This window comes from Bubalus bubalis, chromosome 7 (assembly GCF_019923935.1).
Source record: "Bubalus bubalis isolate 160015118507 breed Murrah chromosome 7, NDDB_SH_1, whole genome shotgun sequence".
NCBI lineage: Eukaryota > Metazoa > Chordata > Mammalia > Artiodactyla > Bovidae > Bubalus > Bubalus bubalis.
Window position 1 is genome coordinate 26307688 of NC_059163.1, and position 14791 is coordinate 26322478.

Genomic DNA, 14791 nt, shown 5'->3' on the forward strand with positions numbered 1-14791 from the left:
ATACTGGAGTGGGTGGCCACACCCTTCTCCAGGGGATCTTCCAGACCCAGGGACTGATCCCTTGTCTCTTAAGTCTCCTGCATTGACAAGTGGGTTCTTTACCACTAGTGCCATCTGGGAAGCCCCAAACAAATATGTACCAGGTAATTGTAAGTGATTTAAAGAAAAATAAACCAGGGCAGGAAGGATGGAGAGTGATGACAGGGGGCTGTTTATACAGAAAAGGCCTCTCTCCTACAGTAATATTTGAGCAGACCCAGAAGAAGAAAGGGACCAACCCATGTAGATATCAAACATGTAGCTACTAGGCTGATAAGAACAGCATTGCAAAGGCCCCAAGGTCAGAGCTGAGAATATATGAGAAATACAAAAAGGCCACTGTGACTGGACAGGCGTGATTAAAGGATACAATAGTAGAGGACGAGGGCTAAGAGATAACCAGAACCTGACCATAGTGACGTGAGAGGCAAGGATAAGGACTTTGGATTTTACTCTGAATAAGTAAGCAATTAGAAAATTTTGAGCACAGGATTGATACTGTGTGACTTAAGTTTTTTGGTTTTTGTTTTACAGAATCACTTTAGCTACTATGCAACGAATAAAACAGGGCATGGGTTGCGGGCTGGGTGGAGGCCATGAGACTAGTGGAAGCCATTCCAATAATTCCAATAATCCAGGCAAGAAATGATGGCACCTCAGAACAGACTGACTGTAGTAAAACAGACAAGATTCCAGATATATTTCAAAGGTACAGGCATTAGGATTTTTTTTTTGGCAGTTTGCAACCATTGTTTCAAAAGTCACCGAAAGAATGGAGTTACTACTTACTGATCTGGAGGAAACAGAAGGGGGAGTAGGTTTGGGGAAGAAATTAAGATTTCAGCTTGGACTTGTCAAGTCTCAGATGCAAGTTATATGTTCAAAGGAAAATGTTAAACAGTTTCTTGTATTAACCTTTTTTTGTTTGTTTAGTTGGTTATTCATCAAACTACTGGTCTCAATCATGATGAATAAAAGGGCTTCTACCATAAATAATTTGGCAAAACTAATACAATTATGTAAAGTTTAAAAATAAAAAAAAATAAAAAAGCCATTCTGGGCTAATCAAAACTATTCAAGTTTTCAGCAGTTTTCTTCTCCCACAGCTCTCCTAGAGTAGTGTAGACGCAACCGAATTCCCTCCATTGCTGATAATTTGCATCCATTTAATGAAATAAGGGGCTTCTGGTGGCTCAGATGGTAAAGAATCTTCCTACAATGCAGGAGATCCAGGTTTGATCCCCAGGTTGGGAAGATCCCCTAAAGAAGGGAATGGGTACCCACTCTAGTATTCTTGTCTATAGAATTTCATGGACAGAGGACCCTGGCAGGCTACAGTCCATGAGGTGGCAGAGAGTCGGACATGACTAAGCAACTAACACTTTCACTTTCAATGAAATAAAGCCTTCCCTGGTGGCTCAGTAGCAAGGAATCCGCCTACAGGAGAAGGGGTTCGATCCCTGGGTCAGGAAGATCCTCTGGAGAAGGAAGTGGCAACCCACTCCAGTATTCTTGCCCAGGGAAATTGGGCAACGGACAGAGGAGCCTGGTGGGCTACAGTCCATGGGGTCGCAACAAGAGTCTGACACAACTAAGCAACTAAACAGCAACAGACTAAACACTACTAAACACTACTCAGAGCAGGACCCAAGGATCCTTTCCCTCCTTCTCAGGAACTTAATTACTTTTGCTTCTCTTAATTATTGTAAAGATTCTTAATTAGTCCTAAAGTAAAGTGAAGAAGAACTAAAGAGCCTCTTGATGAAAGTAAAAGAGGAGAGTGAAAAAGTTAGCTTAAAGTTCAACATTCAGAAAAGTAAGATCATGGCATCTGGTCCCATCACTGCATGGTAAATAGATGGGGAAACAGTGGAAACAGTGTCAGACTTTATTTTGGGGGGGGCTCCAAAATCACTGTGGATGGTGATTGCAGTCATGAAATTAAAAGACACTTATTCCTTGGAAGAAAAGTTATGACCAACCTAGATAGCATATTCAAAAGCAGAGACATTACTTTGCCTACAAAGGTCCGTCTAGTCAAGGCTGTGGTTTTTCCAGTGGTCATGTATGGATGTGAGAGGTGGACTGTGAAGAAAGCTGAGCGCCGAAGAATTGATGCTTTTGAACTGTGGTGTTGGAGAAGACTCTTGAGAGTCCCTTGCACTGCAAGGAGATCCAACCAGTCCATTCTAAAGGAAATCAGTCCTAGGTGTTAATTGGAAGGACTGATGTTGAAGCTGAAACTCCAATACTTTGGCCACCTGATGTGGAGAGCTGACTCATTTGAAAAGACCCTGATGCTGGGAAAGATTGAGGGCGGGAGGAGAAGGGGACAACAGAGGATGAGATGGTTGGATAGCATCACCGACACAATGGACATGGGTTTGGGTGGACTCCGGGAGTTGGTGATGGACAGGGAGGCCTGGTGTGCTGTGGTTCATGGGGTCACAAAGAGTCGGACATGACTGAGCAACTGAACTGAACTGAACTCAAAGTATTCTAAAGATGAGAAGCTTTGAGAAGGTAACTACAGAGAGTCACTGACTTAATGATAGTTCGTCTTAGAATTTTTCCACTTCACGATAGTGCAAAGCAATAGTCATTCAGAAGAAAATGTACTTTGAATTTGGATTTATTTTCCTGAGCTGGTGATATGCCATGATGAACCTGTCTGGTGATGCTGGGCAGCGGCAGTGACCCCTAGTTCCCCACCAGCCGTGATCACGAGGACAACAGCCGGTATAGTTACGACCACCCTATACCCACACAACCAACATTTCCTCACCTTCAGTACTATAGACTGTCTATAAATTTTGTGAGATAGTCAATACTTTATTATACAATAGGCTTTGTGTTAGATGATTTTGCCTAATTGTAAGGCTAATGTAAGTGTTCTGAGCATATTTAAGGTAGCAGTATTCTTGCCTTGAGAACCCCATGAACAGTATGAAAAGGCAAAATAATAGGATACTGAAAGAGAAACTCCCCAGGTCAGTAGGTGCCCAATATGCTACTGGAGATCAGTGGAGAAATAACTCCAGAAAGAATGAAGAGATGGAGCCAAAGCAAAAACAATACCCAGCTGTGGATGTGACTGGTGATAGAAGCAAGGTCCGATGCTGTAAAGAGCAATATTGCATAGGAACCTGGAATGTCAGGTCCATGAATCAAGGCAAATTGGAAGTGGTCAAACAAGAGATGGTAAGAGTAAATGTCGACATTCTAGGAATCAGCGAACTGAAATGGACTGGAATGGGTGAATTTAACTCAGATGACCATTATATCTACTACTGCGGGCAGGAATCCCTCAGAAGAAATGGAGTGGCCATCACGGTCAACAAAAGAGTCTGAAATGCAGTACTTGGATGCAATCTCAAAAATGACAGAATGATCTCTGTTCGTTTCCAAGGCAAACCATTCAATATCACAGTAATCCAAGTCTATGCCCCAACCAGTAACGCTGAAGAAGCTGAAGTTGAATGGTTCTATGAAGACCTACAAGACCTTTTAGAACTAACACCCAAAAAAAGATGTCCTTTTCATTATAGGGGACTGGAATGCAAAAGTAGGAAGTCAAGAAACACCTGGAGTAACAGGAAAATTTGGCCTTGGAATACGGAATGAAGCAGGGCAAAGACTAATAGAGTTTTGCCAAGAGAACACACTGGTCATAACAAACACCCTCTTCCAACAACATAAGAGAAAACTCTACACATGGACATCACCAGATGGTCAACACCGAAATCAGATTGATTATATTCTTTGCAGCCAAAGATGGAAAAGCCCTATACAGTCAGCAAAAACAAGACCGGGAGCTGACTGTGGCTCAGATCATGAACTCCTTATTGCCAAATTCAGACTGAAACTGAAGAAAGTAGGGAAAACCACTAGACCATTCAGGTATGACCTAAATCAAATCCCTTATGATTATACAGTGGAAGTGAGACATAGATTTAAGGGCCTAGATCTGATAGATAGAGTGCCTGATGAACTATGGACTGAGGTTCGTGACATTGTACAGGAGACAGGGATCAAGACCATCCCCATGGAAAAGAAATGCAAAAAAGCAAAATGGCTGTCTGGGGAGGCCTTACAAATAGCTGTGAAAAGAAGAGAAGCAAAAAGCAAAGGAGAAAAGGAAAGATATAAGCATCTGAATGCAGAGTTCCAAAGAATAGCAAGGAGAGATAAGAAAGCCTTCTTCAGCGATCAATGCAAAGAAATAGAGGAAAACAACAGAATGGGAAAGACTAGGGATCTCTTCAAGAAAATCAGAGATACCAAAGGAACATTTCATGCAAACATGAGCTCTATAAAGGACAGAAATGGTATGGACCTAACAGAAGCAGAAGATATTAAGAAGAGATGGCAATAATAGACAGAAGAACTGTACAAAAAAGATCTTCATGACCCAGATAATCACGATGCTGTGATCACTTGCCTACAGCCAGACATCCTGGAATGTGAAGTCAAGTGGGCCTTAGAAAGCATCACTATGAACAAAGCTAGTGGAGGTGATGGAATTCCAGTTGAGCTATTCCAAATCCTGAAAGATGATGCTGTGAAAGTGCTGCACTCAATATGCCAGCAAAGTTGGAAAACTCAGCAGTGGCCACAGGACTGGAAAAGGTCTGTTTTCATTCCAATCCCAAAGAAAGGCAATGCCACAGAATGCTCAAACTACTGCACAATTGCACTCATCTCACACACTAGTAAAGTAATGCTCAAAATTCTCCAAGCCAGGCTTCAGCAATATGTGAACCGTGAACTTCCAGATGTTCAAGCTGGTTTTAGAAAAGGCAGAGGAACCAGAGATCAAATTGCCAACATCTGCTGGATCATAGAAAAAGCAAGAGAGTTCCAGAAAAACATCTATTTCTGCTTTCTTGACTATGCCAAAGCCTTTGACTGTGTGGATCACAATAAACTGTGGGAAATTCTGAAAGAGATGGGAATACTAGATCACTTGACCTGCTCTTGAGAAATTTGTATGCAGGTCAGGAAGCAACAGTTAGAACTGGACATGCAACAACAGACTGGTTCCAAATAGAAAAAGGAGTTCGTCAAGGCTGTATATTGTCACCCTGTTTATTTAACTTCTATGCAGAGTACATCATGAGAAACGCTGGACTGGAAGAAACAAGCTGGAATCAAGATTGCCGGGAGAAATATCAATAACCTCAGATACACAGATGACACCACCCTTATGGCAGAAAGTGAAGAGGAACTCAAAAGCCTCTTGATGAAAGTGAAAGTGGAGAGTGAAAAAGTTGGCTTAAAGCTCAACATTCAGAAAACGAAGATCATGGCACCTGGTTTCCCATCATTTCATGGGAAATAGATGGGTAAACAGTGGCTGACTTTATTTTTCTGGGCTCCAAAATCACTGCAGATGGTGACTGCAGCCATGAAATTAAAAGACGCTTACTCCTTGGAAGGAAAGTTATGACCAACCTAGATAGCATGTTCAAAAGCAGAGACATTACTTTGCCAACAAAGGTTCGTCTAGTCAAGGCTATGGTTTTTCCTGTGGTCATGTATGGATGTGAGAGTTGGACTGTGAAAAAGGCTGAGTGCCAAAGAATTGATGCTTTTGAAGTGTGGTGTTGGAGAAGACTCTTGAGAGTCCCTTGGACTGCAAGGAGATCCAACCAGTCCATTCTAAAGGAGATCAGCCCTGGGATTTCTTTGGAAAGAATGATGCTAAAGCTGAAACTCCAATACTTTGGCCACCTCATGTGAAGAGTTGACTCATTGGAAAAGACTCTGATGCTGGGAGGGATTGGGGGCAGGAGGAGAAGGGGACGACAGAGGTTGAGATGGCTGGATGGCATCCCTGACTCAATGGATGTGAGTCTGAGTGAACTCCGGGAGTTGGTGATGGACAGGGAGGCCTGGCATGCTGCGATTCATGGGGTCGCAAAGAGTCAGACATGACTGAGCGACTTATCTGATCTGATCTGATTTGAAGGTGGGCCAGGTTAAGCTATGGTATTCGGTAGGTCAAACGTATTGCATGCATTTTTGACTGATGGTATTTTTCATTTATTATGGGCTTATCAAGACAATCCCACTGTTAAGTCGAGGAAGATTTGTACTAGAACGTTTCATCAGAGGACAGGAATGAGCAAGAGGTTAAGAACCATACTTACAGCCCCAAGTAGACTTGGGTCGAATGTTTTTTAAAAAGTTTTGTGGGTTTTTTCATTCTTTTCCTGATGCCCTGACAATAGGCCCATGTGTCTTCCAGCTTCTTGTCAGGATCCAAAACTTCCAGCACCTTTAATAAGAGCTACAAACAGAAAACAACGTAGGAGAAAAGAAAGAGGTACTGAAAAGGGGGCTCTCTGATTCTCAAACATAACAGATCAACACATCCCTTCACTTTGCCTTTCTAGTTGGTCGATACCATTCATCAGTTCCAGTGCAAATACGGTGCTGGGTGCTGCCGGTTAATGTCCATCAGCTGGACGTTAGCTGTGTAGCCTTTTTACTGAAGTTTCCATCTCCTCTAGATAGAACAGTGACTCTGGGCCCATTTGGACCCCAGTACCTCACTGAGAAAAGTACCTCTAGAGGGTGTCTGTGGGTTTTGACTGCCTACCATCCATTCAGGGCTTCCCTGATGGCTCAAACAGTGAAGAATCTGCCTGCAATGCAGGAGACCCAGGTTTGATCCCTGGGTCAGGAATATCCCCTGGAGAAGGAAATGCAATCCACTCCAGTATTCTTGTCTGGGAAATCCTATGGACAGAGAAGCCTGATGGGCTATAGACTGTGGGGTCTCAAAGAGTTGGACATGACTGAGCAACTAACACTTTCACTTTCACCATCCATTCATCCTCCTATGAGTAACAGTATCTAGACTTTTCTTTGGAAAATCACCTCTCCCTCCATTCTCAGTCCTTGTGGTCTGAACTGGCCTGACAGCTCTTCACACCACAGCCTGGCCTGACCAGTCAGGCCTACAGTGACTGGCTAACCCAATGAGACCCAGGGAAATTAGGTCATGAAATTTTCCTGGAACCATGCAAAGATGTATTGTTTTCCAAAGTAAAATTGACACCTAGAGTTGCTGGTGGCAACGACGGCACCACAAGAAGAGATCCTGCTTCAGAAGGAAGACAACACACCTATTTGATGAGGTCAGATATGAGAATAAAAACCACAGTTCCATGTGCCCTCTAAGGATGCGTGCAGAGGATCTCTTTGTCACAGACTCTGAAGCTCTGATCCACGGGACTGTAGTGAAGGAAAGCCCAGGGGGCAAACCACTGATTACAAATTCCAGTTGTAATGAGAACCTACTGTAGAGCACAGGGAACTCTACTCAGTGCCCTGTGGTGACCTACATGGGAAGGAAATCCAAAAAAGAGGGGATATATGTAGGCATATAGCTGATTCACTTTGCTGTACAGCAGAAACTAAACGTTGTAAAGCAACTATGCGTGTGTGCATGCTCAGTCACTAGGTCATATCCGACTCTTTGTGACCCTACGGACCATCGCCCACCAGGCTCCTCTGTCCATGGGATTCTCCAGGCAAGAATACTGGGGCAGTTTGCCACTTCCTTCTCCAGAGGATCTTCCTGACCCAGGGATTGAACCCGTGTCTCCTGCCTCTCCTGCATTGCAGGTGGATTCTTTATCAATGAGCCACCAGGGAAGCCCATGCTAAATATATAGGAGCTGATTGGAGCTGAAAGTCAAAGAATCCTGGAACATTGATGACACATTGCAGCTGCTGCCCAGCTCTGGTCCTGGCAATCTGGTGAATTTCCCTGTGACTTTTCAGGTGCCCATCCATTAATAACTTCTTATGGACACCTCCCAAGACCAGGCTAAAATGACAGAAGCAAGACTGAACAATTCCTCCACTGTTTTCTGCCCCCAAAAGAGTCACAGGCAAAATTGACTGGTAGAGCTTCAGAGGTAAACAAGTCAAACATTTCTGGGTTGCTGAGCCTTTACAAGTTGGCTGGCCTCTTGGCGGTATGGTGCTGTCATCGGCATTTCCTGAAAGGCTGCTCCACACCCCAGAAGAACTCCCCAGGGAGACAGTCATCGTCCTCACTCCTGGAGGGAACTCCCCAGGCATCTAAGGAGCAACATTCTCCAGGCCCCATGGAAGGCCCACCCACAACCCCGGGAGAGGAGGTCACCTCGGTGGGCAGGTCTTCTTCCAGGTCTGGATAAAGAGCCAAGGGGTGCAGGGTCAGCTGGGCCTCAATGGCTGCCAGGAATGCCTTCCGTGCTTGCTGGGCTGGCGAGAGCTTGGAACACAGGGCTGCGTGCCTCTTCTTAAGGGCAGGTGGGGGAGCTCTGTGATAAATTTGGGGGAGAAAGCCCTCCCTGGGGCCCAGAGCGGCCAGACCTTCACAAGGCGGGCAGCCTCTCCGGAAGTCATCCTGTCCCGTCCTCACGAATCTCCACTGCCGGCTGTCCAGGGAGGTGGGGCCCGGCAGCCCGCCCTTGTGCTCCATGAAGCACTTGGAGGGCAGATTCTCTCTGTACCTGCAAGACATCATGGCAGTAGTCTGACCACAAGGGTGAGCGTGGGAGAAGTTTTCGAGGAGGCTGGCCTCTACCTGTGTTAGGGGAGAGTTGGAGGAAGGGAAGGTCACGTGAGAAGGCGGAGTTCCCATACTTCTGGTTCAGGGCACATCATCACTGGTCTGTATGACCCTCTCTCCTGTTTCTTTATTCGACGTTATTCCCATATTCCATCCTCACTGCCCCCTCTCCACAGGCACAACCACTCTAACCGATTTGGAATGTACCTTTCTGTTTGCAGGGGCTTTCCTGGTGGCTCAGACAGTAAATACTCTGCCTGTATTGCAAGAGACCTGAGTTTGACCCTGGGTGGGGAAGATCCCCTGGAGAAGGGAATGGCTACCCACTCCAGTATTCTTGCCTGGATAAATCCATGGAGGAGCCAGGTGGATTATAGTCCATGGGGTCACAAAGAATCAGACACGACTGAGTGACTAACACTTTCACTTTTCACTTCTGTTTGAAGACATCCTTATAAGACCTGTATTGTTCTTTTGTGCCCATGTATCCTTACTGTACATAAATGGTCTTATTCTGTTACTTGTTTACAAAGCAAGATACCATGAAGGCCTATCCATGTCACTCTGTGTAAATGTAATTCATTATTATCACCTGCAGTCACCAGCTATCCCCTCTCTTTCTGAAGGATACTTATAATTTATAACCCCTCCTGGACTCTGTCTTATCCTTTAAAGGGACACAGTGCAGTGGGAAGAACCTGGACATGGTGACAGTTCACCCCCACCTGGGCTTCCCTGGTGGCTGACATGGTAAAGAATCCGCCCGCAATGCAGGAGACCTGGGTTCGATCCCTGGGTTGGGAAGGTCCCCTGGAGGAGGGCATGGCAACGCACTCCAGTATTCTTGCCTGGAAAATCCTATGGATAGAGGAGCCTGACAGGCTACAGTCCATGGGGTCACAAAGAGTCAGATACAACTGATTGACTAAGCACAGCACAGCACCCCCAACTAGCTGAATGATGTTCACCCTACATTTAATCTTTGTGGGCCTTGATTTCTCCTCTCAACTCAGTGGGGTCAAGGGCAGCAAACTAACTGTTCATGTGCTGTATCAGGCCCACAAACCCATCATTTGATCCCCTTTGTGCTTTAATAAGAATCATAATAGTTCACACGTAAGGAAAACTTTCTATATAACATGTGCTGTGCTCAATGCTTTACACAAATTAATCTCATAACAATCCTATGAAGTAGGTACTAACATTATTCCAGATAAGGAAACTGAGGCACAAAGAAGTTGAAAAGCAAAACAAACACTTGTCAAAGTTCCCACAGTTAATAAGGGGGAGAGCTGGGATTTTAATACAGTTAGTGTGACTCTGGAGAAAGGTAAGAAAGGTGTTTATATGTGAGAGCTTCTGACATATAAAAAAGCTCATACAAATAATGTGGAACAAAAATCAGGAGCTCTGGGAACACTAGGTCCACCTTTCCATGGAGCCCCTATTGGTTTCGTGGCTGCCATCTTTAGACAAGTCCTGTGCTCTCTTATTCACAGTCTCCATTGTTCCCTACTACCTTATATGCAACCTGCTTCACACTGCTTCTTTACCCCCATCAGATAGTTATTTGCACTGAGTTTTTAGGGCAGGAAGCTAAGATGGAAGAGATCGATGGACAAATAGAAAGGAAAATGAGACCTGGATAATCTAATATATCCAGCCATTGCCAAAGTCAGGACTTGGCATTTGAGCAGCTTAATGGCAGGTCTCTCATTATCTTAATACATCACATGGCACTAGTCAGATATTTCTATATTATTGGTGTCTTTCCTTGAAGCCTCTTCCACCTCCAGGCCCCTTTCATCTATAATGACCCAATACAGTAAATCTACTTCTTGTCACACTCATCCTTATAGGCACAAAACATTTTAAGAGATTCCAGCTTTATCCTTATTCTTTTCTTGTGAGTCCTGGAAACTTCTTGCTTGCTGTGCATGCATGTGTGTGTTTTAAGGGTTTAATCCATCTCTACTGTGAAAATATAGATGAGAGGATACAAAAATATGAGTTTACAAGTTGCTCTTTGCAATTAACAAATCACTCCTAAATAGCTAAGTGGTGGGGATGTTGAAATTCTATCTCACCTTGAGATTTGATGACCCACTCAGCATGACTTGTTAGCAAGTTACCCTCTATAGTACCAAAGTTATTCCCGACCCAGGAATCAAACCGGGGTCTCCTGCATTGCAGGCAGATTCTTTACCAGCTGAGCTACCAGGGAAGCCTGTAGCTACCAGGGAAGCTTGTAAATGTGTTTCCCACACATTTACAACTAATTCAAACATCCAAGTGCTTCATAAAATCAAATCTGATGACCAATAGTTTTACTCAAGCACAGTCATACAACTCAAAATGGGGAAAGTGTGGCAGCTAGCTCAAGCTTGATAGAACATTAGAGCTGGCACAAACTTTGAAAGAAATCTAGTCTAACTTCCTCACTTTTCAATGAGGAAACGAAGTTCCAAAGAGGTGAATAAGGGAACCAGTATGGCTGGAGGACTTGCCTCACTTTGCCTCTCATAGCTGATAAACTTGCCTCTCTGCATTCTGTTAAGTTCATGAAAATTTTTGCTTAACCCAGAAAATAACGCAAGAACATTTTTCTAAGCATTTACTATTTTCACAGTCACTATATGATACTCGGATATTTCCATCTTTAAGAACTGCAAAAGAGTATTGGGCATTTATCCTAAAGAAACGAAAACTTACCTTCACAACAAAGTCTGTACACAAATGCTTATAATGGCTTCATACGTAATCACTAAAAACCAGAAACAAACTGAATGTCCTTCAACAGGGGAATGGAAAAACGATGGATAAACATCTGTGCCATGAAATATGACTCAGCAGTAAAAATGAACCATTGATGTACGCAACATCTGGGATGGGTCTCAAGGGCTTCTGCTTAATGCTAAGGAACCAATCTCAAAAGGTTTAATATCTTTATAAAAGTATTATTCTATTTATCTAACATCCTCAAAAGAACAGAATTCTAAATATGGAGATCAAATTAGTGGTTGCCAAGTGATGTGAGTGGTAAAATGAGTGAAAACTAAAGCATAGCATCAAGTGGCTCCCTTGCGGTAAGGAAACAGCTTTGTATCTTGATATATACATATAACAATATTTTACTGAACTACACATACACACACATACACACGCACACACAAGTACAAGTGAAAACTGGTGAAATTCAAGTAAAGTCTACCATCTAATTCAAACATATACACAGTGCTGATTTCCTGCTTTGGTTATGTACTATGGTTATGCAAGATGGTACCACTGCCAAGCATCTGAAAGAAGGGTACATGGAACCTCTGCACTATATCTGCAACTTCTTGTGAGTCTATAGTTATTTTGGAACAAAAAGTTTGAAACTGGGGGTGGGAGAGATTCTCAGAAGAGTCCACAAACTCTAACATGTATACAGCGCATATATGTGGCAGTAACTGTTTTACAAGTGCTAAGTCACTAAATCCTCACAGTTTGTGTGTTAGTCGCTCGGTCACGTCCAACTCTTTGTGACCCCATGGACTGTAGCCTACCAGGCTCTTGTGTCCATGGCATTCTCTGGGCAAGAATACTGGAGTGGGTTGCCATTTAGCAATCCTAGAAAGCTCATTCCTTTTATTGTTCCCATTTTACAGTTAAGAAAACTGAGCCCAGAAAGAGCAACTAATTGTCTAAGGTCACCAGTCAAACAAGAGGAAAACTGGCCTTCAACTCCAGCCTTGCTGATTGTAGACTTTGGAATCTTAACCACCACATGGCTGCTGCCTCCAAGAGCGCTGAATTCCGTTCTCATAAACAGCTCAAGGAGCCAGCCAAGGCAAAAAGCCTCGGGTTCCTGTCTTGTGCAGTGATGCCAACCATTTATAATGGCAGCTGACAAGCCCAGGGCCTGAGGCACCGCCCCCAAACACCAGCTCGGCTTAGCCACAGTCATCTGCTGGGCGGGGAAAGACTTCTGGTGCGACCCCTCAAACATCCAGACTCCTCACACCGGATGTAGGATGCAGGCGGCTAACCCTGAGAAGAGTGGGTTGCAGGCTAAACCATTTTCTGCAAAAGACTCTTCCGCCATCAGTTTCCCATCTGGAGGTGTGTTACTCAGTAGTTCAGTTTTGTCCAACTCTTTGTGACCGCACGGACTGCCAGGCTCCTCTGTCCATGGGATTCTCCAGGCAAGAATACTGGGGTGGGTTACCATGCCCTTCTCCAGGGGATCTTCCAGACCTAGGGATCGAATCCAGGTTTCCTGCATTGCAGGCGGATTCTTTACTAGCTGAACCAGCAGGGAAGCCCTCCCATCTAGAAAGGGTATATTAATCTACATCCTCTGATGTTGGTTTAGTCGCTCAGTCGTGTCCGACTCTGTGCAACCCCATGAACTGATGAAGCCTGCCAGGCTCCTCCGTCCATGGGATTCTCCAGGCAAGAATACCGGAGTGGGTTGCCATTTCCTTCTCCAGGGGATCTTCCTGACCCAGGAATCGAACCCGTGCCTCCTGCATTACAGATAAGGAATCTGCCTCTAGAGGACAGTAAAGAGCGTGGCACGAGCTGGTTATGTTCTATTCGATCATTTAGGTGTGGGAGACCTAAAGGAGGAAAGGAAGCCGGGTCCTCCGCGGCCATCGGCCACCCCCCGGCCCCCACCCCAGCAAGCACGGGGCGCAGGCGCCCCCGCGCGGCACCCTCGGGATGCGCCCTAGCTCGAGCGCGCGCTTACCTGGGCCTGCAGTTCCTGCCCACCGGCATCCCGGCCCGCGGCGCCGGCGGGAACAGCCGCCTGTGGTTAGCCATGGTGCCTCGGCCGCCCACCCGGCCTCCGGTGGTGTGTGTTCCTCGCCGCTCGGGTCGCTAAGAGACCCGCCGAGCTGTGCGCTGCCCAGACTTGCCCGGGGCGCGGAGCAGCCCAGGCGCCCCCTGCTGCTACCGGGGAACGAGGGACCCCGAGGCGTCCCTGCGCCCCGCCACCCCCAACCCCTCCTCCAATGCCTGGAGGCGTGGACAGTGGCAGGGGAAGCTCGAAGAATCGGGTTCTTGGTTTATTTCTGTGTGTGTGTTTTTAATCTGTTGTGATTAAATCTATCGGGATTTAATCTGTTGGGGTCAGTGTTCATGCTTTTCTTGCACACTACTGGTTCAAAAACTGTGTTGAAGGAAGAAAGCAGCTGGGGAGAGAACAAAGGAAAGAATGGAAAGAGAGCGAAAGGAATAGACTGACTTGTAATGGTGGGAAGGCCTTTTAGCACGGAATGTTTTTCTGGAGGTCCCGGAAATCCGTAACTCACCGCCTCTGTAAATCGGGGGCTGTGCACTGGTAACTAGTCACCAGCTGGTTCCCAGAGTCCCTCCTAGCTCTTGTGTTACTTGCTCCTTCTGGCTGGACTCACTAAAGCAGTGAAAATGCCATCCAGTTGGCCCTGGTAGGCAGATGCCCTCGTAAATATGGATTGCATGAGGAAGTATTTTGGGGTTTGCTAAATTCTCTTGCTACTTCTGAGTGTTCCTGATTTAAATAGTAAGCCTTGCTTCTAGAGAAAATAGCAGCAAAACATTCTCTTCCAAAATTATTGCAGTAGTTAAATTGTGTCTGTTATGGTGGGATACTTTTTGCGGCCATTTAAAGATAAGTCTTCTCTTCAAACTCTCCGGGAATAAATTAGCGTCTCATCTGGGCACCTGTTAAGTATCTGGATGATAGTAAAGGTGCCCCAGCTGTCTCTAATTTCAGCATCTTCACCTGCCATGTGTGTTCAGCTGTCTTTTCTGGGCACAGTGAATGCCTTGGAGTCCCACCACTTGAGATAACCCATAACTCTGCTGTTTAATAATTAAGCACACAAGGACTCCCCACCCCAATGGCTAAGACTCTGCATACCCAACACAGGGGGCCCAGTTTGCATCCCTGGTCAGGGAACTAGATCCTGCATGCTGCAACTAAGATCCAGTGCAGCCAAATAAACAAATGAATATTTTTTAATGACTTCTTCAAAAAAGTATGCACACACATACACCACTCCCTGGCACAGTTGCTTAAATTTGTTTTAGTTTCATTGATTTTCTAGCCTGAAAATGGGGGAAATAAAAGGATATAAGAAGTAATAACTTATAGGGTTATTGGGAAATTCAGTGAGATGATGAATGTAAAGCATTTAATGCAGTGCTGGC

At 45.1% G+C, this 14791-nt stretch overlaps 1 protein-coding gene across 2 annotated transcripts in view; it reads right to left on the reverse strand.

Moving 5' to 3' along the window:
- Nucleotides 1–13597, reverse strand: part of FAM47E (family with sequence similarity 47 member E) — a 36720-nt gene extending 23123 nt beyond the window's left edge. Inside the window, exons 1-3 of one of the 2 annotated variants that reach the window (XM_006079159.4) lie at nucleotides 13347–13597; nucleotides 8201–8552; nucleotides 6192–6331 (exon numbers count right to left, since the gene is read on the reverse strand). In XM_006079159.4, the coding sequence (XP_006079221.3) occupies nucleotides 6192–6331; nucleotides 8201–8552; nucleotides 13347–13420 (566 nt within the window). In that variant the 5' untranslated portion in view covers nucleotides 13421–13597. The remainder of the gene's footprint in view (nucleotides 1–6191; nucleotides 6332–8200; nucleotides 8553–13346) is intronic. The other variant, XM_006079158.4, reaches the window with a different exon arrangement.
- Between the last annotated feature and the right edge of the window lie 1194 nt (nucleotides 13598–14791).